General features: G+C 43.4%; 1 protein-coding gene across 14 annotated transcripts; it reads right to left on the bottom strand.

Moving 5' to 3' along the window:
• Nucleotides 1-1,240: 1,240 nt before the first annotated feature.
• Nucleotides 1,241-12,558, bottom strand: LOC110498816 (neurogenic differentiation factor 2-like). Of its 14 annotated transcripts, none has more exons than XR_005037897.1 (5): nucleotides 7,066-7,307; nucleotides 3,959-4,787; nucleotides 2,113-2,191; nucleotides 1,933-2,020; nucleotides 1,241-1,641 (listed from the first exon to the last, which is right to left on the bottom strand). XR_005037897.1 is itself a non-coding variant. In XM_036955602.1 (4 exons), exons 1-3 carry the CDS (start codon nucleotides 7,290-7,292, stop codon nucleotides 2,129-2,131), a joined length of 1,119 nt encoding a protein of 372 aa, XP_036811497.1. In that variant the 5' UTR covers nucleotides 7,293-7,307; the 3' UTR covers nucleotides 1,241-2,020; nucleotides 2,113-2,128. The 14 variants fall into 14 exon arrangements, 7 of the variants coding, with proteins under 7 accessions (XP_036811497.1, XP_036811498.1, XP_036811499.1 ...); XR_005037896.1 differs by having other exon boundaries at nucleotides 1,933-2,002; XR_005037898.1 differs by having other exon boundaries at nucleotides 1,933-1,978.
• Nucleotides 12,559-24,776: the final 12,218 nt, after the last annotated feature.

Here is a 24,776-nt window from a genome sequence, read left to right as displayed (position 1 = left end):
TAACATGTTACGCTTTGTTTTGCTAACGGTGGTTCCATGTGCTGTTTCTAGGAATGAAGACAAGAGTTCAGAGTAAAGAACACGAACTGGAAGGGCAGTCTTTGTTGTTGAAAATGTATGCTATACCCCATCCACACTGAAGAGGCTCTGACATGTACATCAACCAGGGATAAAGAGAAAGTTAACACGGTGAAATGCTGTGTCTGTTGACATGTTGGAAAAGATTAAAGGTCTACATTCTGTTTAATTTGTCAATATTACATTTTTATTCATTGATTTACTGGCCACCATTACTATGGTTACATGTTCAGTATATGTACTGACCAGCAAACCCACTGCAGCCCACCTCACCCTCCATCCCTGCTTTGGACAATTAATAACATGACTCTCGTGCTTTGCCCTTTTCCTTTATGGTTGATATTAACGACGAAAGGAGATATTCTGTCTCTCTCCTGTTGTGTACCGCTGTTAAATAACGTGGAAAAATAAAAAACATGGAAAATAAGTACTTAGAACTACCAATTATTGTAGAGAAATACTAAAGAAAAGGGTAAACTGGACAAACTAAAGGACAAACTTAAGGATGTGCAATGTGTAGGCCCACTGATTGGACATTCTGGACCTTGTTTGAAGTCAGTAGGTCACATGACTAGGGAGCTATTGAAATGTTTAAGTTTCAAATATGAATCTAAAAACATGTGAGATGAAAATTGACAAATTAAAGGGTGTGCCCTGTGTAGGCCCAGTGACTGTACCTTCGGAACCTTGTTTGAGTCCTCCTTTTCTGCAGCAACCAGCGATCCGGGTCAACAGCATCAATGTAACAGTTTTTCTTCTGTTCCTGTCCTTGCCCATACCTGGGCTCGAACCAGGGACCCTCTGCACACGTCAACAACTGACACCCTCGAAGCATCGTTCCCTATCGCTCAACAAAAGCCACAGCCCTTGCCGAGCAAGGGGAACAACTACAGTACTTCAAGGTCTCAGAGCGAGTGACGTCACCGATTGAAACGCTAACTAGCTGGCACCCCGCTAACTAGCTGGCACCCCGCTAACTAGCTGGCACCCCGCTAACTAGCTGGCACCCCGCTAACTAGCTGGCACCCCGCTAACTAGCTGGCACCCCGCTAACTAGCTGACACCCCGCTAACTAGCTGACCATTTCACACTGGTTACACTAGCATGTCAGTCCAACAATGATAATTTGAAATAAAAAAAATAGTTGTTGGTTGTTACTTAGAAATATTTGTTCAAATTTAGCAGCATATTACCTTGGATTTTCAACACATAAATTAAGTACTATATAAAAAAAAAAGAAGTAAAACCAGAAACCTTTTATTTTAAGTAAAAATCATTGATTTTCTTTTGCAATATTTACTAAGCCCGTGGGTCGTTTTTTACAGTGATGATGGTCTTGTTAAGCTGCTGGAAATGTGACGGAATAAACAATGTAAGAACAAAATATCCAAGCCAGCATCATGGTCTGGGTAGGCACAGTGGTGTAAAAAGTTTTAGTGTGTGAATTAATATGAGTAGTAAATTTGAAGAATTCTTATATATCCCTTCAATGTCTGGTCTCTCAACGAGGAGTACTTTTTAAAGAGTGCACACACACCCATGTTTTGCCGGGTATTGGGATACCTAAAACATAAGAGAAACATACAAGATAGCACGTAGACTAACAATTACTTTTGTAATAACAATGGCATTGATTACGGGTGTTGATTATCATCAATTAAAGTTGAGTATGTGCTATGCAATCAGCTGCAGTGATAATAACAAGACAGTATGGAGGACAAAGACAGGGTAACAGAACATACAATAATCCCACTGTAAATTCATTCACTATTCAGTTAGTATTGGAAAGACAAAGAAATGGCACAGAACACTATAATCACACTGCAAATACATCCAAAGACTTTAGAGGCTAACCTTGTTGTGGATCCATAGAGAGCCTTAAACATTGTCTTGATTTCGTCTGAAATACAGAGGACAGAACAGGCTGCCCCAATATACCAGCCTTAAATACATAAATTAGACACAAACACAATATAAAAAACATGAGCATTCACGACATTTGGTCATCTCTCTCGCTGTTTGTGTGTGCCTTACCTGTTTGTGGAGGTTGCTACATTTCTCTATTACAGCACCTAAACTCTCCACCACTTAACTGTCCAGGATAAGACAGGGACTAAAGGGAGAAAGATGGAAAGAGATGTTGAAAGAGTGTATCATGGGTTGAAAGATTTTTGTCAGGTTAGCTAAACATAACTTAGATTAAGTCTTCTGTGTGTGTTTTATGTGAGGTTGATTTTCTCTATCAAAGCAGTCCACCCCAACACATCAGCCTGAAAGACATAAATTAGGCACATTCAACATGGGTAGTTGATAGACGTAACATCTGAATGTTTTCATTTTTGCACGTTTAACATAACCTAGATTGCGTCATATCTCTGTGTGTGTCTTACCTTGTTTGTGGAGGCTGAGTTTCTCACAGCACCCAAACTATCTACAACTTAACTGGACAGGGGCAGGATAAACATTCAACGTTACTATGCTAAACAAAAAAAGTGGCAGGTAGCTAGCTAGCAGAGATGCAATGATGATGAGAGACAAGAACTTCAATAAATAATGATTGAATAAATATCCAATAGTCCTACATAGGCATAAACTATTATGGTTGGCGAGTCCGAGCTAACTAAGGTAGTTGGTGATGCCTAGTTATATAAAGGATAAGTACATTTTTTTAAAATAGTGACGTTTCCGTTGATGGCACACGAGTGGAAGAACTGTCCATGGTCCTGGCTCTGGTTGGCGACAGCTAGTGCTCGCGTCTATTTTGCTGGCATGAGAGAGATCACATTTGTAAAATGATACACGCACCAGCGCCATTTACTCAGGAGCGCACTGCTGGTTCCAAAACCCCTCTTTTGAACAGGGTTATTCAAGGCATCCCTTATGTCTACAACGTTTAAAAAACGAACTGATAGCAGATTATGGGTTCTTAAATTAAATGTAAGGTTCCCTTAACCTTAATTATCCTAATGGATCCTACAGGAATCTAAAGGTTGATTACTTTAAATTACCACGAAGGACTTTCCAGGAAACGTTTATTTTTTAGGGTGTACAGTATACTAGGCTATTGACCTATTCCTAATACGCCCATTAAGCGTTTGGTCAGTTTAATGATGAATTGTCTTTCGTTTCAATATTGGATTTGGAAACGAACCTAATGCAGAAAGTGGTTCTTGTCACTTAGATAGTTATGTACTCAAATAATGTATTTGTGATTCCATGGTGGAGCTCTTGCCCTTCAGCATACAGTGAGATTGACTCAATTTCTCAAGTCAGAAATAATTTATTTGGTCAACCACCTCATGTCAGATAATTATAAAATATTGTTTTATTTTTTGTTTATAAGATGTTTCGTTCATGTAACACATTTTATTTTGAGTGCACTCGCATTATGCATACACGGCGACATTTGATTGGAAATATTGATTTCTGACATACCTTAAAATGTGCATAACGACAATTCAGGAACGACATCAATAAAACAGAGAACCAACATTGAGAATATTGGTATTTCTCTCTCAATTCCTGCCACCCCACCTTCCGTTTTCTAAAAACCTCATCCAGTGTCAAAATGGGTAGGCTAACGTTACGATTTTTAGTTGGGTATTTAGGGGTCCGGTGGGTTGTTAGGGTTTTGGTGAATTCAGTTGTGGTAAAGGACGTTAAGTTCCTCGTACACGGGCGTCCTGTCATGGTGTAATAAGTGTATGTCATGAAATGGCGGCGGCACGTTTTCAGAGTGCGCGGAACCACTGCGCGCTCCCGATGTGCCGAACGCTAGTCCGTGGACAGCAGTGGCGCGCGAAGCAGACAGTCCAGAGTAGTGCATAGCATAGTGATAGTTCATGTCTGTGTCCGGCGACCCACACTCCTGTTGACTCACGGAAAAGTTGCCGTTGACGCACACAGGCGAGCTGTGATGGCCCCCATAGTCTGGGCTGTCGTACTCTGGGGAGATTGCCCCTGGGTAGACCGCGTCGCCGTAGCCGTAGTTATGGGTCCTCATATGCCGACTGGAGCCGGGTTGGCACTGAGGGCTAGACAGACGGGGACACTGGTAGGAGTAAGGGTGCACGGAGAAAGAGGAGTTGGGGACATGAAACCGGGCCCCGTCAGGACACTGCTCTGTCAAGAAGTTCCGAGAGTTGAGCTGCAGACAACCAGCTACTAGATTTGTGGTGGGCTGGGACAGGCCCTTGCACAGTGTCTGCACGTAGGATACTACATCTGGCCTTTTCCCATTGCGCAAGATCTCCCCGAGCGCCCAAATGTAATTCTTGGCAAGTCTCAGCGTCTCTATCTTTGAGAGTTTTTGCGTTTTGGAATAACAGGGGACTACTTTGCGCAAGTTGTCCAGCGCAGAGTTCAAATCATGCATACGCGTTCTCTCTCGTGCGTTGGCTTTTTGACGCCGCACCTTGGAGCGCTCAATTCGTGCTGGCGTCATCTTGCGTTTCTTTGGCCCGGGCTTTTCGGCTGTGTCTTCCCCCTCGTTCTCATCACCACAGTCCTCATCGTCGACGTCATCATCCCCAGCCATCTCGGACTGATCCCGGCTGCTTCCATCTCTGGCGTCGCCGTCATCCAAGTCGTCGTCTTGCATGTCTTCCTCCTTGGTTTTGGAGTCCTCGCCCTCGCTGTTCTCCACCCAACCCGAGAGCTTCTGGACATCCGGCAGAACCTCGCTGAATAGCCTTGTCAACATGGTGGCACTGGAAAACACATCACAAGACAGATGAGAACTAGAAGCAGTTTCAGACAGTGCATGGTCTTGGTGATAGGCTAGGTCTTATCCAAAATTAGATGTATACCTACCTATGTGTGCACTTGAGCCATGTTCCATAGGCCTCTAATAGAATAGGCTAATGTTATTATAATAACTTTAGACATCGTGTTAATTCATGAGTCTAAAATGACTTTGATAAGGCTATTCGTCAAAATAACAGGCTATTATTAAATATATGTCTTATCTTAGTAGGGGGATGCTACAGAGGGGACAGACGGGACAGACAGACGGGACCAACTAAGCGCTTCCCTCAATTCTCCGTGCACGTGCCTTGGCGTGCAGTCTCACAGCAGGTTTTTCGGTGCTGGCCCTATGGGCTGGCTGATCATAAGGTCTCATGGGGCACATTGTGCGGCGAGTAGACTCTTCCCCCCCCCCCCCCCCCCCACACACACACCATTTCTGGCCACATTCCAACACAGGCATAAGAAATTGTGGACTAATTTTAGAATATACCCTACCCATAAATTAAAACAAATTTCTGATAATATTCAATTTACTTCATTGTTATTTGCTTCGAATAATAACCGATTCTACGCATGTGTGAATGGCCTAAACGGTAATGCCAATTTGACATGACAGATTTGCTGTAAAATAGCCTTAGCTTTCTTTTCTTCCCTTTCCCCTTCAAAAATTAGCAGGCTGCCACAGCAGAACTAAGTCTTCAGTCTATATTTTTGTAGGTTATCTAGATTTGGAAAAAGAGGATAAAATCATCTCTGGACAACTATGTTTACAGTAACATGCTGACCAGAATGCTCTCGCGCGTGCGCCATCACGCGTATGTTGATTGTGTCCTTCTACACCAGACACGATCAGGACACACAGGTTTAAATATCAAAACGAACTCTGAACGAACTATATTCATTTGGGGACAGGTCAAGATGCAAACATTTATGGAAATGTAGCTAATTTGTCCTGGTATATAAACATTAAGTTGTTATTTTTCCTGATATGCACAAGGTCCTCTACTCTGACAATGAATCAACAGATAAAAGGGTAAACGTTTGTTTCTAGTAATCTCTTCTCCTTCAGGCTTCTTCATTCGACTTTATATGGCTGTGTTGTTTTCCTGGGGCCCAGAGTTTTTCCTGATCTGGTAGCTTACCTAACCAACTTCGGACCCTAGTTGAGACATTTGATTTACTTCCATATAAACAGCTACTCCCGGTGTTATAGCCTACCCACGTTTTCAGTCGCAATTACCACATGTAATGATTTGCATGATATTGTTCAAAATCAACCCTTGTTTGTTGTAATGTTGGCCTACTGTAGCTTACTTTAATATTGTATGACAGGGTTAATCTTTCATTTTTTGATAGGCTAACGTTACTTAATGACATGCTGTTATAGCAAGTCTGTATTTGGTCTTGAAGCTAAAATGTAATGCGTGTAGCCTACAGACAATAATATAAAACCAATAGTTGTCTGCTTGTGAATTGTTGCATTATTCAAGAGTGTAATATGGTTCGGTTGAGTTTAATATGTTTATAAGAAACGTTTGTCATTGAATAGTTTGTGCTTACTGGCTAGTGGTATTTACTGTCATATTCATGGTCAATTTGAGCTACTGACCAAGAATGTCGCGTTGCCAGACACAACGAAGGTAAGGCAAGGATGTAATGTGAATTGAAAAGTAGAATTCTCTTCCGCTACCACGCACTCTCCTTCATATCTTGTAGGGCCATAATGCTCTGACACAGACACATTTACCGTATCCCATGTGCTGCTTAGTATGATTTCCTTTTAAATTGATTTTAGGTTCTGTCAAATGAAGTCTGTCCCTTAAATGGCTCCATTTCAAACGGAGATACGATTTCAGGGACTTTTAATATAAAGTACCAACCCTTTCTCAAAGGAAACGACAAACGATCAAATTGATCGTTAAAGGCTTTCTTATTAAATGTAGTTGTCCGCGCTGTGCATGGAATCAATCCCTTCCCGTGTTCGCGTTACATGATAGCGCAGATAAAGAGCGTGGAGCAGGGTTAAATTATGTCTTTGACTCTGTCACTCTTGATATGAGATAAAACAACGAGGGTTGAACAATATAATTTCATTCATGCGCAAGATACGCTGTAGCCTAGTTTCTCTAAAGAGCAATCTTATGAAATAACACATGTTCCATCCAACCTTTGTATAAATTCTCTCGTTGGTGTTAGTTCCATAATTCGTTGAGGGCCATCCAAAAAATGTAAACCTACCGCCGTCTTGGAGCTGGGTGAGTGGCGAAAGCGCGTTTGTTTAGACCATCTCCGGGTGGCCAGTCCAAGTCCACACCGCTCCTGCATGGACACTTCAATTGGTGCGGCTGAAGCCAAGCTCGCTGCTTTTTCGCTGTGCTATCCCTACCCCAACTACGCAGATACAGTAGTGTGGTATACTCTACCAGGGCTGAGTGGGTTACATACAAGCTATGATGCAAGGCCATATGGCTGACACATCATTGGCAAGAGTCATGACATGAGCGCGGGTGATTGACATGCGCCCGCATTCACAGAGAGTGCCTTCTGGAGGGAAGAGGCACTCGCCATCTGTCACAGCCAGTAAGAGAGAGAGAAAGAGTAACAAAAACGGAGAGAGAATAAATATTCTCGTTTGATGTCGTTTTTATGACAGATTTCACTCCTATCAGAGAATAGGCCTAACAATGGACACCCATTTATGAATCTACTTAGGCCTAGCTAGGTCATTCCTACTGTCAGGTGCTTTTTGGACGCTTAACTTTTGAAAAATAAGTATGTTTTTTGTTTGTATGTTGTATTCTATCAGAAAAAGGACACGTTTGATTTTCCGAGAAACAGTCAGTCAATCTCAGGTGCATTTTCCAACCTGTTAGTGTATACTTCTAACAGGATGGACATTTGGAGTCTAAATTAGCCATAGCTCTTGTGAGTGAGCCAGATTGAGTTAGAATAATGGGGACCACTTTAACAGGATTTGAACTTCTCTATCAAACATATTTTATTATTTAGTAATTGGGTTAATCTTCTTCATAATTTAGCCTAACAGGGTGGAAATGTATGAGTGGAGCACACCGACTATCATAAAACATTGTAAAATAGATACAACTGAGGGTACATATTTATGTTGCTTTGTACTGTTGTTTTCCCACCAAAGAAATTGTGACACTTCCTGAATGTGGTGTCATTGCAGGACGGTGTTTTCTTAAATGAGAATTACAACAAAAGACATTGGTGAAAAGTTATTTCAGGGGCACACAGAACTAGAATCTAAAAGATCTAGATCTAAAATAAAATAATAATAATAAATACAATAATCGTGAAAAACATGTCATCGATGAGAATTTTAACTAGGACTATAAAATAATGGAGACAGATTTTAAATATTGTAATATGTTATGGCTTATATTTCTCATGGAAGTTGATGAATAACATCTGGGGACATGGCAAAAACACCTACATCCAGTGAATTGTTTTTTTGAAAATGCATTGACTTCCCTTTCAATATCCATACACTAGGCTATACACTATATGATGCAACATTGCTGCGGGGACTTGCTTCCATTTAGGCACAAGATCATTAGTGAGGTCAGGCACTGATGCTGGGCGATTAGGCCTGGCTCACAGTCGGCGTTCCAATTCATCCCAAAGTTGTTCGATGAGGTTGGGGTCAGGGCTCTGTGCTCATTGTCATGCTGAAACAGGAAATGGCCTTCCCCAAATTGTTGCCATAAAGTTGGAAGCACAGAATCATCTAGAATGTCATTGTATGCTGTAGCATTAAGATTTCCCATCACTGGAACTAAGGGGCTTAGCAAGAACCATAAAAACAGCCCCAGACCATTATTCCTCCTCCACCAAACTGTACAGTTGGCACTATGCAATGGGGCAGATAGCGTTCTCCTGGCATCCGCCAAACCCAGATTAGTTCTTCGGAATGCCAGAAGGTGAAGCATCACTCCAGATAACGCGTTTCCACTGCTCCAGAGTCCAGTGGAGGCGAGCTTTACACCACACGAGCCGAGGCCATGGAAACCCATTTCACGAAGCTCCCGACGAACTGTTATTGTGCTGACATTGCTTCCAGAAGCAGTTTGGAACTCGGAAGGGAGTGTTGCATTCGAGGACAGATTATTTTTTACTCACTACGAGCTTCAGCACACAGCAGTCCCATTCTGTGAGATTGTGTGGCCTACCACTTCGTGGCTGAGCCGTTGTTGCTCCTAGACATTTCCATTTCAGAATAACAGGACTTATAGTTGAAAGAATTTGACGAACTGACTTGTTGGAAAGGTGGCATCCTATGATGGTGCCACGTTAAAAATCACTGAGCTCTTCAGTAAGGCTATTCGGCTACTGCCAATGTTTATCTATGGAGATTACATGGCTGTGTGCTCGATTTTATACAGTTGTCAGCAACGGGTGTGGCTGAAATAGCCGAATCCACTAATTTGAAGGAGTGTCCACATACTTTTGTATATATAGTGTATATCACTGTTTCTTGCAATTAGAGAAAATATATCATCAATGTGAATTCCACACCAAACCACAAAGCTAACCACAAAGATCACCAAGGTACATTTGGCTAAATGAGTCATTTGAACAGAGATAATCAGGGCTGTGCTCTGAGAGAGCCTCCTAGCTTAGAGATGCCCACATGCCTGGCAGTGCTAGTGGGCAGGATACTGATGGGTGGTGGGACAATGTGGAATCAGAGGGGCAAAAGAAGAGATAGAGGCACATGTTAAGGAATATGTATTGCGAATAAGCTTCAATAGGCACATTCTTAATACTCGTCTAAACCCTGAATTTCGGCAGGATATCCATCTGGAAATGGGGAGATCCAGGTGCCCAATATGTGCCAGCATGCATATGGGTCGTGAGTTTGTCATGTCATTGAATATAATTGTCACAAGCTGAATAAAAATATATTTTGAATGTTAATTGTATTTCAACTTTATTTGATTAGGCAAGTCAATTAAGAACAAATTCTTATTTTCAATGACAGCCTAGGAACAGTGGGTTAACTGCCTTGTTCAGGGGCAGAACAACAGATTTTTACCTTGTCAGCTCGGGGGGTTCGATCTAGCAACCTTACAGCCACTAGGCTACCTATCGCCCTATATTTAGTTTAGAAAATAAGTATTTGGAAATTGACAAGTGATTAAAATATGCATTTGTTTAAGATATTAAGACCCATATTGGCGCATTCGTCCGTTGCCATGGATTTGCATAATGCATTTTTGCATCCAACCAATCTGTGACCGTCTAGGCGTCAGCGTCAGATCATGCCAACTAGCTAGCTAAAAAGCGATCTGGGGCCTTGTACCTGCTGGTACACATTTCTGTAGCCTAATACAAGCTTGTGTTCATCATGGTAGAAACAATTTGCTTAAATCATTTGTAAATTATATTGAAAAGCAATATACTTTGTACATGTTCGACTTGGGGAAGCAGTTAGCGATTGCCCTTACTGATTCAGATTTTACACACAAACGTGTTGTTCAGACTATGCTTCGCACCCATGGGGGTGAAAGCTAAGCTCTGGCCCTGGACTGAATGCAACAATAGCCATATTCCTTTAAATTGTATAATATTAGCTGGACCATATGGTAATAGCCATGGCCTATATACTGTACCTTTGATGATAGCATGATACAGAGCATGGAACAGAAGAATCATCAGTGCAGGACACTCAGGTATGCTTATATTGATTGAAATGAAACCTTTTCAAAGGAAATAATAAGAATGACAAAACTATCTGGCCTAAAGCAATTGACACAGTCTCAGATACAGGGTTTGAGGTCCACAACACTGCTGGTTTTCAATCTTCTCCTCTATTCTGGGACTAATACAGGGCTAAATGGGGAAACATGGGCTGCGTTCAGTACATTTTTACGTTCTGGAACCTTTAATTAAATGGAAACGGTGCTTTACTGAACGACCAGTTGAAAAACAGGGAGGGGGTTGTGTTGTGGAACGCTGTCAGCATGGCCACTGCCCTTTAAATATGTCACTCTTTGCTTCAAGAAACACCTCGCACACCCACCAAACGTACCTCAAAGTCTGTTCATTAACTTTTTGGGGAAACGTGTTGTTCAGTACAAACCGTTCTGCAACTTAGCAAACGTTCAAGCGAACGGAACGCACCTCAGGTGAGCTGGCTCTCCCAGCCAATCAATGACATTCAATCAATAAAGAAAACCAGCAGTATTGCAGACCACAAGGCTCGCAGACCACAAGGCACGCAGACCACAAGGCACGCAAAAAAGGAAGAGAAAAACCTGTGCACAGCAGTGTGTCTAGATCCAGTTGCTGGTTTTGGCATTATTATGAAATTATATTTGCTATACATTACAGGCAAGATGGAAGCATTTTAGATTGCCTTTAATTTAAGGCACTAGCATTAAAGGCATGCTAAGGCACTAGCCCACCCAGGCTATTTCTGCTGGTTGTTGTTGCGGGGGAAAAGTGTCTGCCCAAAAGCGGATTACTCTGCGGCTGCCGGCTATAGGATACTCTTTCTTAGAATAGAATCGAATAGATACTTTTTTGTGCATTTGAGGAACAGAAATGTGTCTTCTGCCTAACTCATACACACATAGAATGGCAAAGGGTCAGCCATGGAGCACAGTGCCACAGGATGGAGAGCAGTTTTAGGGCTTAAGTGTCTTGCTCTAGGCCACAACAGCAGGTACCTGGGATCAGAGACCAGCAGCCATCAGGTTCCCACAGTTCAGTTTTTATGCCCTGCCCGGGCTTGAAACAGCAACATTCCATCTACTAATCTGCCTTCTGAACCTCTTGGAAAGTGGTTCTCAACCTTTTCTTTTCCAAGGTCCTTCTAATATGCTTTCAGAAAATCTGGGGACCTCCTACGGCAGAGATAACATGTATACACAAATTGTGATTGATATTCATTGTCAACACTCAAAATATGAAAATTAACATTGTTTTAAATATTTTAATTCCTGATAAACAGTACTCTCCTATTAAATGTCATATATTTTGTCCTTACTGCAGCTATTTTCTATTTGTATGTTTTCTCCCTGCCTTCAGGGAGCCCCTAAAAACTGAGGCCCTCCTGGTTGAGAATCTCACCTGCTACCCCATTATCAACAACCCTAAAATAAGATATGTTGGCCTATGTGCCCTTATAGCGTATGGCTCTGTTTCTGTTCCCTCATAAGGGGTTGAAGTTGGTTAAATACATTAAAGTGGGTTTTAAAGTGGAATGTGCCAATCTACCAATCAGCACCTTTGAGCACTACTCTGTATATGATGCATGGCTGACATCTAGTGGTCGTGAATAGGTACTGTAGTAGTATGCCTACACCCAAATCATTCCGAGTCTCTTTTTTTCAACTGCAATAAGACTGTTTGATACGACGACCATTGGCAATTTTAGCTTATAAATCTTGGTGGGGCAAACTCAACCAATGTTTTTTTAGATGCATGCATCTAAACAATACATTAAATGCAATTTAACAGCGACAAACGGTATCTACAAACTGTTAGGGCCTCCATGAAGCTGTCCCGACAGCAGAGCTTTCCTTCCAGCACCATTGAGGGAATACTTACCACCGCGACACCTGGCTATCTGCGGAGCCTCCTATGGCAGCAAAACAGATCAGTCAGCTTAATTTACTGCCGTTTTAAAAACCATTACTGATATGTCTGGGTCACGCCCTGATCTGTTTCACCTGTCCTTGTGATTGTCTCCACCCCCTCCAGGTGTCGCTTATTTTCCCCAGTGTATTTATCCCTGTGTTTCCTGTCTCTCTTTGCCAGCTCGTCTTGTACGTTTCCAAGTCATACAGTGGTTTTCCCGTTCTGATTTTTACATTCTCCTTTTTCTAGTCCTCCTGATTTTGACCCTTGCCTGTTTCTGGACTTTGTATCCACCTGCCTGACCATTCTGCCTTCCTTGACCACCAGCCTGTCTGCCACTCTGTACCTCCTGGACTCTGATCTGGTTTTGACCTTTTTTCCTGTCCACGACCATACTCTTACCTACCCCTTTGGATTAATAAACATTGTGAGACTCCAATTATCTGCCTCCCGTGTCTGCATCTGGGTCTCGCCTTGTGCTTTGATAATAAGACTGAAAAGAGATGGTGGGTCACATATTAGCAGAACAGTGCTTTAATGGTATTTCAGTGCCTTGCAAAAGTATTCATCCCCTTTCATGTTTTTCCTATTTTGTGGCATTACAACATGTAATTTAAATTGATTTTTATTTGGATTTTCATGTGATGGACAGTCCAAATTGGTGGTGAAATGAAAAAAATTAACTAAAAAAATTCAAAAACGGTGCATATGTATTCACCCCCTTACCCCCTTTGCTAAGTCCCTAAATAAGATCTAGTGCATCCAATTACCTTCAGAAGTCACACAATTAGTTAAATAAAGTCCACCTGTGTGCAATCTAAGTGTCACATGATCTGTCACATGATCTCAGTATATATACACCTGTTCTGAAAGGCCCCTGAGTCTGCAACACCACTAAGGGGCACCACCAAGCAAGTGGCACCATGAAGACCAATGAGCTCTCCAAACAGGTCAGGGACAAAGTTGTGGAGAAGTACAGATCAGGGTTGGGTTCTAAAAAATATCCAAAACTTTGAACATCCCACAAAGCACAATTAAATCCATTATTTAAAAAAATGGAAAGAATATGGCACCACAACAAACCTGCAAACATAGGGCTGCCCACCAAAACTCACTGACCAGGCAAGGAGGGCATTAATCAGAGAGGCAACAAAGAGACCAAAGATAACCCAGAAGGAGCTGCAAAGCTTCACAGTGGAGATTGGAGTATCTGTCCATAGAACCACTTTAAGCCGCACACTCCACAGAGCTGGGCTTTATGGAAGAGTGGCCAGAAAAAAGTAATTGCTTAAAGAAAAAAATAAGCAAACACATTTGGTTTTTGCCTAAAGACATGTGGGAGACTCCCCAATCATATGGAAGAAGGTACTCTGGTCAGATTAGACTAAAATGTAGCTTTTTGGCCATCAAGGAAAAGGCTATGTCTGGCGCAAACCCAACACCTATCATCAACCTGAGAACACCATCCCCACAGTGAAGCATGGTGGTGGTGGCAGCATGCTGTGGGGATGTTTTTCATCGTCAGGAACTGGGAAACTGATCAGAATTTAAGGAATGATGGATGGCGCTAAATACAGGGAAATTCTTGAGGGAAACCTGTTTCAGCCTTTCAGAGATTTGAGACTGGGACAGAGGTTCACCTTCCAGCAGGACAATGACCCTAAGAATACTGCTAAAGCAACACTTGAGTGGTTTAAAGGGAAACATTAAACGTCTTGGAATGGCCGAGTCAAAGCCCAGACCTCACTCCAATTGAGAATCTGTGGTATGACTTAAAGATTGCTGTACACCTGCGGAACCCATTAGACTTGAAGGAGCGGAAGCAGTTTTTCCTTGAAGAATCGGCAAAAATCCCAGTGGCTAGATGTGCCAAGCTTAGAGAGACATACCTGAAGAGACTTGTAGCTGTAATTGCTGCAAAAGGTGTCTACAAAGTATTGACTTTGGGGGCGGGGATGAATAGTTATGCACGCTCAAGTAAAACATTTTTTGTATTATTTCTTGTTTGTTTCACCCCCCAAATTATTTTGCATCTTCAAAGTGGTAGGCATGTTGTGTAAATCAAATGATACAAACCCCCAAAAATCTATTTTAATTCCAGGTTGCAGGCAACAAAATAGGAAAAATGCCAAGGGGGGTGAATACTTTCGCAAGCCACTGTATGTAAAAGGCTGTTTATTCTACATAGACCTGTTACTACATTTGAAAGTTATCAAAACCCTTGTTTAGATTATCTACATAAATTCAGCAACTGCATTCTTCTGACCTATTCAAAGCTTCCTCCATCATCTCACTTTTTTTTTTATTTATCCATTATTTTACCAGTTAAGTTGACTGAGAACACATTCTCATTTGCAGCAACAACCTGGGGAATAGTTACAAGGGAGAGGAGGGGGATGAATGAGCCAATTGTAAACTGGGGATTATTAGGTGACCATGATGGTTTGAGGGCCAGATTGGGAATTTAGCCAGGACACCGGGGTTAACAACCCTACAATAAGTGCCATGGGATATTTAATGACCTCAAAGAGTCAGGACTCCCGTTTAACATCCCACCCAAAAGATGGCATCCTATACAGGGTAGTGTCCCCAATCACTGCCCTAGGGTATTGGGATATGTTTTAGAACAGAGGAAAGAGTGCCTCCTACTGGCCCTCCAACACCACTTCCAGCAGCATCTGATCTCCCATCCAGGGACTGACCAGGACCAACCCTGCTCAGCTTCAGAAGCAAGCCAGCAGTGGTATGCAGGGTGGTATGCTGCTGGCTACATCTGCCTGTAGTTATTGAACTCAACCTGCAAGTGTTTAGTTTGTTTTTATTGAGTGGTGGGAAACAGCTGAGGGCAAGGTTCTGACAAATGGGTGTGTCTTGGTGGTGGCAAGGTCACACCCAAAAACCTCCCATGTCAAACCACACCCCCAAGCCAACTCATGTTTCGCTGCTGTCATGGCTTCCAGCATTTGTTGAGGAGCGAGAATAACAAGGTCAAATAAGCGGGTGCGGTTTCCCTTTAAACCTAACAACTCACATCAGATCTAATTTTATTTGTCACATTTGTCAGTTTAGCAGATGTTATTGCGGGGTCAGATGTTGCCCACACCAATATGCACATTTCACAACACTTACATGTTCGATGGACGCACACCACTTCAAGATAGAAAAACAGCATGTGAGAGTCAGTCACTGCATAACTTGCATTTTCTCAAAATGGCATTCTTCTTTTTTGATGGGGTTTAACAGAGGCATCCAGTGTTTATGGTGCATTACCGCCGCCAGCTAGACAAGGTATTGAATGAGAAAATAGAAAACATGATACAAAATAAGACACGTCAACTAACAAAACCCATCCCAATTCTTCAATCACAGTCCACTTCAAAATTCATCCCTACACAGGCTCAGGGGCCTGTGATGGCGGGACATTCACAGACAGGATTTCGTGCACGTCCTAAGCTGTGAAATCACAAAGACACCAACAAAACGTTCAGCTGCATTCACAATGATTCACTTCTTCTCTGCTTGTGCTGTACAGTTAATGATCATTGCATTAAATACTACAAAGTCCACCTTGTTAACATGTAGCATTTCACTGTCCCTCAGATGATGATGAGAAACCTTCACTGGTCGTGGTGGCTCTACTACCATTGTTTCTTCCCCTCCACTCGTTCCTTCCAATCTCCTCACAACCAGATAGGAGACATGCTGGACATTCCTAACCCCTGCCACCTCGGTCTCCTTCACCCTAACATGGCACTCCAGGAATTCAAGCGCATGTTCGCTTCCACAGTTGGAGCATTTCACTTCATCTGGCATATGATACTCTTCCCTCCTGCACACACTTGACACAAGACCACATATTTTATAATTATGACACTTGTCAGGTTCTGACCTTTATTTCCTTTGTTTTGTATTTATTTAGTATGGTCAGGGCATGAGTTGGTTGGGCAGTCTATGTTTGTTTTTCTATGATTTGGGTATTTCTATGTTTCGGCCTAGTATGGTTCTCAATCAGAGGCAGGTGTCATTAGTTGTCTCTGATTGAGAATCATACTTAGGTAGCCTGGGTTTCACTGTGTGTTTGTGGGTGATTGTTCCTGTCTCTGTGTTTGCACCAGATAGGACTGTTTTGGGTTTTCACGTTTCTTGTTTTTGTAGTCAGTTGTTCATGTGTACATTTACGTATTAAAAGAACCATGGACACTTACCACGCCGCATATTGGTCCTCTGATCCTTCTCGCCTCTCCTCTTCGGACGAAGAGGAGGAAATCCCTGAAGGGGCTTGTGCACAAAAGCTCTTACAGGGTATCTCATGAATCCTAACTTTATATGAGACGGGAGAGACTCTTCATCAAAGAACAGTAGCATGGATGCAGTCAAATTATTTTCTCCATCCACCATACAGGTCAGTCTAGGTACCACTCCATCTATGTCTTCAGTTATGTCCTCTGCCTTTACAGTACTTCTTGTGCCACCCCAGAAATAACCCCCTTTATAGGCGCCCTGCTACAAAAATCCATACAGGAAACATTCCACTTCGATATCTTTGTCTTGTCTTAATACACGCTTCTTCTCCTCTGCAGAAGCACAGAAAATCTATATAAGACCACTTGTTGTGACTCTCAGCGATTTCACACTTCCCTCCAACACATTCCAGATGTTCCTCGGGACGTTAAATGGATTTCCCAGGTAGCATTAATCCAAAACCAACTACAAAGCCAACTAAAAACGAGTCTAGTGGTTTCCTATTTTCCACCACAGCTTTACTTCTCTTGTTTCCCTTTTTCTTTGACACCCACTCATTCTCACTCTCTGTGTTATTATCTTCACCCGACTCACTAGCAGTTTGAAACAAAACCTCAGTTTCCACCATCTTCCCGTTCTTCTCAGGACACAAAAACTTCCTCTGATGGCTCGGAGCGGAAAGATGACGGTAGGTGAACATGCTTTGACTTGAAGTTTGCGTGGGCAGAGCCTTGGAGTGCGTCCAAGCGCCCTGATTGGTTGGAATTGAGATAGGCGATTGACAGGTCTGAAGGTCAAGTTAAGAGGGTCTGCCTTTAAAAAAAAAAAAGAAATCATTATTTAAATATGTAATCCCACTTTCATTCATTTACATTTTCTTAATTTATTTATGTATTTCTTCCTCAAATATGATAATGAGGGTTGTCCACCAAACGTATGTGGGTGGTATCTAACAAGTGATTGTTTACTTTCTATGCCATCAAAGCCAGGCAAAAAGCAATCAAGCAATGCACAGTGACATTCAAATCAAATGTGTTTGTCACATGATTCATAAACAGGTGTAGACTAACAGTTAAACACTTTCATTGATAAACCAATGGTGTGTTAGATACCACATTGAATGACACCCCCTCATTATCATATTAAGGAAATACAGAAATAAATAAATGCATAAATATACTGAACAAAAACACAAGCACAAAGTGTTGGTCCCATGTTTCATGTGCTGAAATAAAAGACTTCCAGGAGCAATTAGGGTTACATGCCTTGCTCAAGGGCACATTGACAGATTTTTCACCTAGTCGGCTTGAGGATTCAAAACAGCGACCTTTTGGTCACTCTCCCAACGCTCTTAACAACTAGGCTGCCACAAAAAGCTGACTTCTCAAACATGTTGTGCACAAATTTGATTACGTCCCTGTTAGTTAGTATTTCTCCTTTGCCAAGATAATCCATCCACCTGACAGGTGTGGCATATCAAGAAGCTGAAGCTTAATTAAACAGCATGATCATTATACTGGGGACAATAAAGGGCCACTCTAAAATGTGCAGTTTTGTCACACAACACAATACCGCAGATGTCTCAAGTTTTGAGGGAGCGTGCAATTAGCATTCTGACTGCAGGAATGTCCACCAGAGCTGTTGTGAGAGAATTGAATGTTAATTTCTCTACCATAAGCCGCCTCCAACGTAATTTTAGAGAATTTGGCGGTACATTCTACCGCCCTCACAACCACAGACCACGTGTAACCACGCCAGTCCAGGACCTCCACATCCGGCTTCTTCACCTGTGGGATCATCTGAGACCAGCCACCTGGACAGCTGATGAAACTGTGGGATCGTCTGAGACCAGCCACCTGGACAGCTGATGAAACTGTGGGATCGTCTGAGACCAGCCACCTGGACAGCTGATGAAACTGTGGGATCGTCTGAGACCAGCCACCTGGACAGCTGATGAAACTGTGGGATCGTCTGAGACCAGCCACCTGGACAGCTGATGAAACTGTGGGATCGTCTGAGACCAGCCACCTGGACAGCTGATGAAACTGTGGGATCATCTGAGACCAGCCACCTGGACTACTGATGAAACTGTGGGATCGTCTGAGACCAGCCACCTGGACTACTGATGAAACTGTGGGATCGTCTGAGACCAGCCACCTGGACAGCTGATGAAACTGTGGGATCATCTGAGACCAGCCACCTGGACAGCTGATGAAACTGTGGGATGGTCTGAGACCAGCCACCTGGACTACTGATGAAACTGTGGGATGGTCTGAGACCAGCCACCTGGACTACTGATGAAACTGTGGGATGGTCTGAGACCAGCCACCTGGACTACTGATGAAACTGTGGGATCGTCTGAGACCAGCCACCTGGACAACTGATGAAACTGTGGGATCGTCTGAGACCAGCCACCTGGACAACTGATGAAACTGTGGGATCGTCTGAGACCAGCCACCTGGACAGCTGATGAAACTGTGGGATCGTCTGAGACCAGCCACCTGGACAGCTGATGAAACTGTGGAATCGTCTGAGACCAGCCACCTGGACAACTGATGAAACTGTGGGATCGTCTGAGACCAGCCACCTGGACAGCTGATGAAACTGTGGGATTGTCTGAGACCAGCCACCTGGACAACTGATGAAACTGTGGGATCGTCTGAGACCAGCCACCTGGACAGCTGATGAAACTGTGGGATCGTCTGAGACCAGCCACCTGGACAACTGATGAAACTGTGGGATCGTCTGAGACCAGCCACCTGGACAGCTGATGAAACTGTGGGATCATCTGAGACCAGCCACCTGGACAACTGATGAAACTGTGGGATGGTCTGAGACCAGCCACCTGGACAACTGATGAAACTGTGGGATGGTCTGAGACCAGCCACCTGGACAGCTGATGAAACTGTGGGATGGTCTGAGACCAGCCACCTGGACAACTGATGAAACTGTGGGATGGTCTGAGACCAGCCACCTGGACAGCTGATGAAACTGTGGGATGGTCTGAGACCAGTCACCTGGACAGCTGATGAAACTGTGGGATGGTCTGAGACCAGCCACCTGGACAGCTGATGAAACTGTGGGATGGTCTGAGACCAGCCACCTGGACAACTGATGAAACTGTGGGATGGTCTGAGACCAGCCACCTGGACAACTGATGAAACTGTGGGATGGTCTGAGACAAGCCACCTGGACTACTGATGAAACTGTGGGATGGTCTGAGACCAGCCACCTGGACAACTGATGAAACTGTGGGATGGTCTGAGACCAGCCACCTGGACAACTGATGAAACTGTGGGATGGTCTGAGACCAGCCACCTGGACAACTGATGAAACTGTGGGATGGTCTGAGACCAGCCACCTGGACAGCTGATGAAACTGTGGGATGGTCTGAGACCAGCCACCTGGACTACTGATGAAACTGTGGGATCGTCTGAGACCAGCCACCTGGACAGCTGATGAAACTGTGGGATGGTCTGAGACCAGCCACCTGGACTACTGATGAAACTGTGGGATCGTCTGAGACCAGCCACCTGGACAGCTGATGAAACTGTGGGATGGTCTGAGACCAGCCACCTGGACAGCTGATGAAACTGTGGGATCATCTGAGACCAGCCACCTGGACAGCTGATGAAACTGTGGGATCGTCTGAGACCAGCCACCTGGACAGCTGATGAAACTGTGGGATCGTCTGAGACCAGCCACCTGGACAGCTGATGAAACTGTGGGATCGTCTGAGACCAGCCACCTGGACAACTGATGAAACTGTGGGATCGTCTGAGACCAGCCACCTGGACAGCTGATGAAACTGTGGGATCGTCTGAGACCAGCCACCTGGACAACTGATGAAACTGTGGGATCGTCTGAGACCAGCCACCTGGACAGCTGATGAAACTGTGGGATCATCTGAGACCAGCCACCTGGACAACTGATGAAACTGTGGGATCGTCTGAGACCAGCCACCTGGACAGCTGATGAAACTGTGGGATCGTCTGAGACCAGCCACCTGGACAACTGATGAAACTGTGGGATCGTCTGAGACCAGCCACCTGGACAACTGATGAAACTGTGGGATGGTCTGAGACCAGCCACCTGGACAGCTGATGAAACTGTGGGTTCGCACAACCAAAGAAGTTCTGCACAAACTGTCAGAAACCGTCTCAGGGAAGCTCATCTGCGTGTTTGAAGCTTGTGACCCTAACCAGGGTCTTGACCTGACTGCAGTTCGGCATCGTAACCGACTTCAGTGGGCAAATGCTCACCTTCTATGGCCACTAGCTCGCTGGAGAAGTGTGCTCTTCACAGATGAATCCCAGTTTTATCTGTACGGGGCAGATGGCAGATAGTGTGTATGGCGTTGTGTGGGCGAGCGGATACTGGTGTCAACACTGTTAACAGAGTGCCCTAGGGAAGCGTTAGGGTTATGGTATGGGCAGGCATAAGCTACGGACAACAAACACAAGGCATTTTATTGATGGCAATTTGAATGCACAAATATCGTGATGAGGTACTGAGGCCCATTGTCGTGCCATTCATCCACCACCATCACCTCAAGTTTCAGCATGATAATTCACAGCCCCATGTTGCAAGGATCTGAACACCATTTCTGAAAGCTGAAAATGTTCTTCCATGGCCTACATACTCACCAGACATGTCACCCATTGAGCACGTTTACGACGTGTACGACATGACAGCGTGTTCCAGTTCCCGCCAATATCCAGCAAGTTCGCACAGCCATTGAAGAGGAGTGGGAAAACATTTCAGAGGCCACAATCATCAGCCAAATCAACTCTATGCGAAGGAGATGTGTCGCCCTGCATGAGGCAAATGGGGGTCACACCAGATACTGACTGGTTTTCTGATCCACGCCCCTAACTTCTTTTGTGACCAACATACGCATATCTGTATTCCCAGTCATGTGAAATCCACAGATTACGGCTCTATGAATTTATTTCAATTGACTGATTTCCTTATATGAACTGTGACTCAGTAAAATCTTTGATGTTGTTGCATTTATATTTTTGTTCAGTGTATATAAATGAATATAAATGAATAAAATGGACTATAATAATTACATAATTAATTGAATACATGTAAAGTAGTGAAATTTGAATGATACAAATATTCATTTTCACAAAGTCTGCTCCCTCTGTCTTTAGATATTGTTGTCAGGTGTTACTATGGAATGCTGAAGTATAATTACACGCATTTCATAAGTGTCAAAGGCTTTTAATTGACAATTACATGAAGTTGATGGAAAGAGTCAATATTTGCAGTGTTGACCCTCTTTTTCAAGACCTCTGAAATCCGCCCTGGCATGCTGTCAATTAACTTCTGGGCCACATCCTGACTGATGGCAGCCCATTCTTGCATAATCAATGCTTGGAGTTTGTCAGAATGTGTGGGTTTTTGTTTGTCCACCCACCTCTTGAGGATTGACTACAAGTTCTCAATGGGATTAAGGTCTGGGGAGTTTCCTGGCCATGGACCCAAAATATCAATATTTTGTTCCCCGAGCCACTTAGTTATGACTTCTGCCTTATGGCAAGGTGCTCCATCATGCTGGAAAAGTCATTGTTCGTCACCAAACTGTTCCTGGATGGTTGGGAGAAGTTGCTCTCAGAGGATGTGTTGGTACCATTCTTTATTCATGGCTATGTTAGGCAAAATTGTGAAGGAAAGCACTCCCTTGGCTGAGAAGCAATCCCACAGATGAATGGTCTCAGGATGCTTTACTGTTGGCATGACACAGGACTGATGGTAGCGCTCATCTTGTCTTCTCCGGACAATTTTTTTCGGATGCCCCAAACAATCTAAAAGGGGATTCATCAGAGAAAATGACTTTACCCCAGTCCTCAGCAGTCCAATCCCTGTACCTTTTGCAGAATATCAGTCTGTCCCTGATGTTTTTCCTGGAGAGAAGTGGTCAGTTTGCTGCCTTTCTTGACACCAGGCCATCCTCCAAAAGTCTTCGCCTCACTGTGCGTGCAGATGCACTCACACCTGCCTGCTGCCATTCCTGAGCAAGCTCTGTACTGGTGGTGCCTTGATCCCGCAGCTGAATCAACTTTAGGAGACGGTCCTGGCTCTTGCTGGACTTTCTTGGGCGCCCTGAAGCCTTCTTCACAACAATTGAACTGCTCTCCTTGAAGTTCTTGATGATCCGATAAATGGTTGGTTTAGGTGCAGTCTTACTGGCAGCAATATCCTTACCTGTGAAGCCCTTTTTGTGCAAAGCAATGATGACAGCATGTGTTTCCTGGGAGGTAACCATGGTTGACAGAGGAGGAACAATGATTCCAAGCACCACCCTCCTTTTGAAGCTTCCAGTCTGTTATTCAAACTCAATCAGCATAACAGAGTGATCTCCAGCCTTGTCCTCATCAACACTCACACCTGTGTTAACGAGAGAATCACTGACATGATGTCAGCTGGTCATTTTGTGGCAGGGCTGAAATGCAGTGATAATGTTTTTTGGGGATTCAGTTCATTTGCATGGCAAATAGGGACTTTGCAATTAATTGCAATTCATCTGATCACTCTTCATAACATTCTGGAATATATGCAAATTGCCATCATACAAACTCATCATACAGGCAGCAGACTTTGTGAAAAATAATATTTGTGTCATTCTCAAAACTATTGGCCAAGACTGTACAGATATGAAGAGAAAAATAAATACAATTGTCACTATTTTTGTATTTCCTTGATCATGTATTTATTTGTGTGTATGTCAGAAAATTAAATACACCTTAGCCAAATACATTTAAACTAAGTTTTTCACAATTCCTGACATTTAATCCTAGTAACAATTCCCTGTCTTAGGTCAGTTAGGATCACCACTTTATTTTAAGAATGTGAAATGTCAGAATAATAGTAGAGAGAATGATTCATTTCAGCTTTTATTTCGTTCATCACATTCCCAGTGTGTCAGAAGTTTACATACACTCAATTATTATTTGGTAGTATTGCCTTTAAATTCTTTAACTTGGGTCAAAAGTTTCAGGTAGCCTTCCACAAGCTTCCCACAATAAGTTGGGTGAATTCTGGCCCATTCCTCCTGACAGAGCTGGTGTAACTGAATCAGGTTTGCGGGCCTCCTTGCTCGCACACGCTTTTTAATTCTGCCCTTAAATTTTCTATAGGATTGAGGTCAGGGCTTTGTGATGGCCACTCCAATACCTTGACTTTGTTGTCCTTAAGCCATTTTGCCACAACTTTGGAAGTATGCTGGGGTCATTGTCCATTTGGAAGACCCATTTGCAACCAAGCTTTAACTTCCTGAGTGATATCTTGAGATGTTGCTTCAATATCTCGACATAATTTTCCTCCCTAAATGATGCCATCTATTTTGTGAAGTCCCCCAGTGCACCAGTCCCTCCTGCAGCAAAGCACCCCCATAACATGATTCTGCCACCCCCGTGCTTCACGGTTGGGATGGTGTTCTTCGGCTTGCAAGCATCCCCCTTTTTCCTCCAAACATAACAATGGTCATTATGGCCAAACAGTTCTATTTTTGTTTCATCAGACCAGAGGACATTTCTCCAAAAAGTACGATCTTTGTCCCCATGTGTAGTTGCAAACCGTTGTCTGGCTTTTTTATGGCGGTTTTGGAGCAGTGGCTTCTTCCTTGCTGAGCGGCCTTTCGGGTTATGTCGATATAGGACTCGTTTTACTGTGGATATAGATACTTTTGTACCCGTTTCCTCCAGCATCTTCACAAGGTCCTTTGCTGTTGTTCTGGGATTGATTTGCACTTTTCGCACCAAAGTACGTTCATCTCTAGGAGACAGAACGCGTCTCCTTCCTGAGCGGTATGACGGCTGTGTGGTCCCATGGAGTTTGTACTTGCATACTATTGTTTGTACAGATGAACATGGTACTTTCTGGCGTTTGGAAATTGCTCCCAAGGATGAACCAGACTTGTGGAGGTCAACTATTTTTTGCCTGATTTCTTTTGATTTTCCCATGTCAAGCAAAGAGGCACTGAGTTTGAAGTACATTCACAGGTACACCTCCAATTGACTCAAATTATGTCAATTAGCCTATCAGAAGCTTCTAAAGCTATGACATAATTTTCTGGAAATTTCCAAGCTGTT

This window comes from Oncorhynchus mykiss, chromosome 20, assembly GCF_013265735.2.
Source record: "Oncorhynchus mykiss isolate Arlee chromosome 20, USDA_OmykA_1.1, whole genome shotgun sequence".
Classification (NCBI taxonomy): domain Eukaryota; kingdom Metazoa; phylum Chordata; class Actinopteri; order Salmoniformes; family Salmonidae; genus Oncorhynchus; species Oncorhynchus mykiss.
This window is presented reverse-complemented; position numbering and strand designations above follow the sequence as displayed.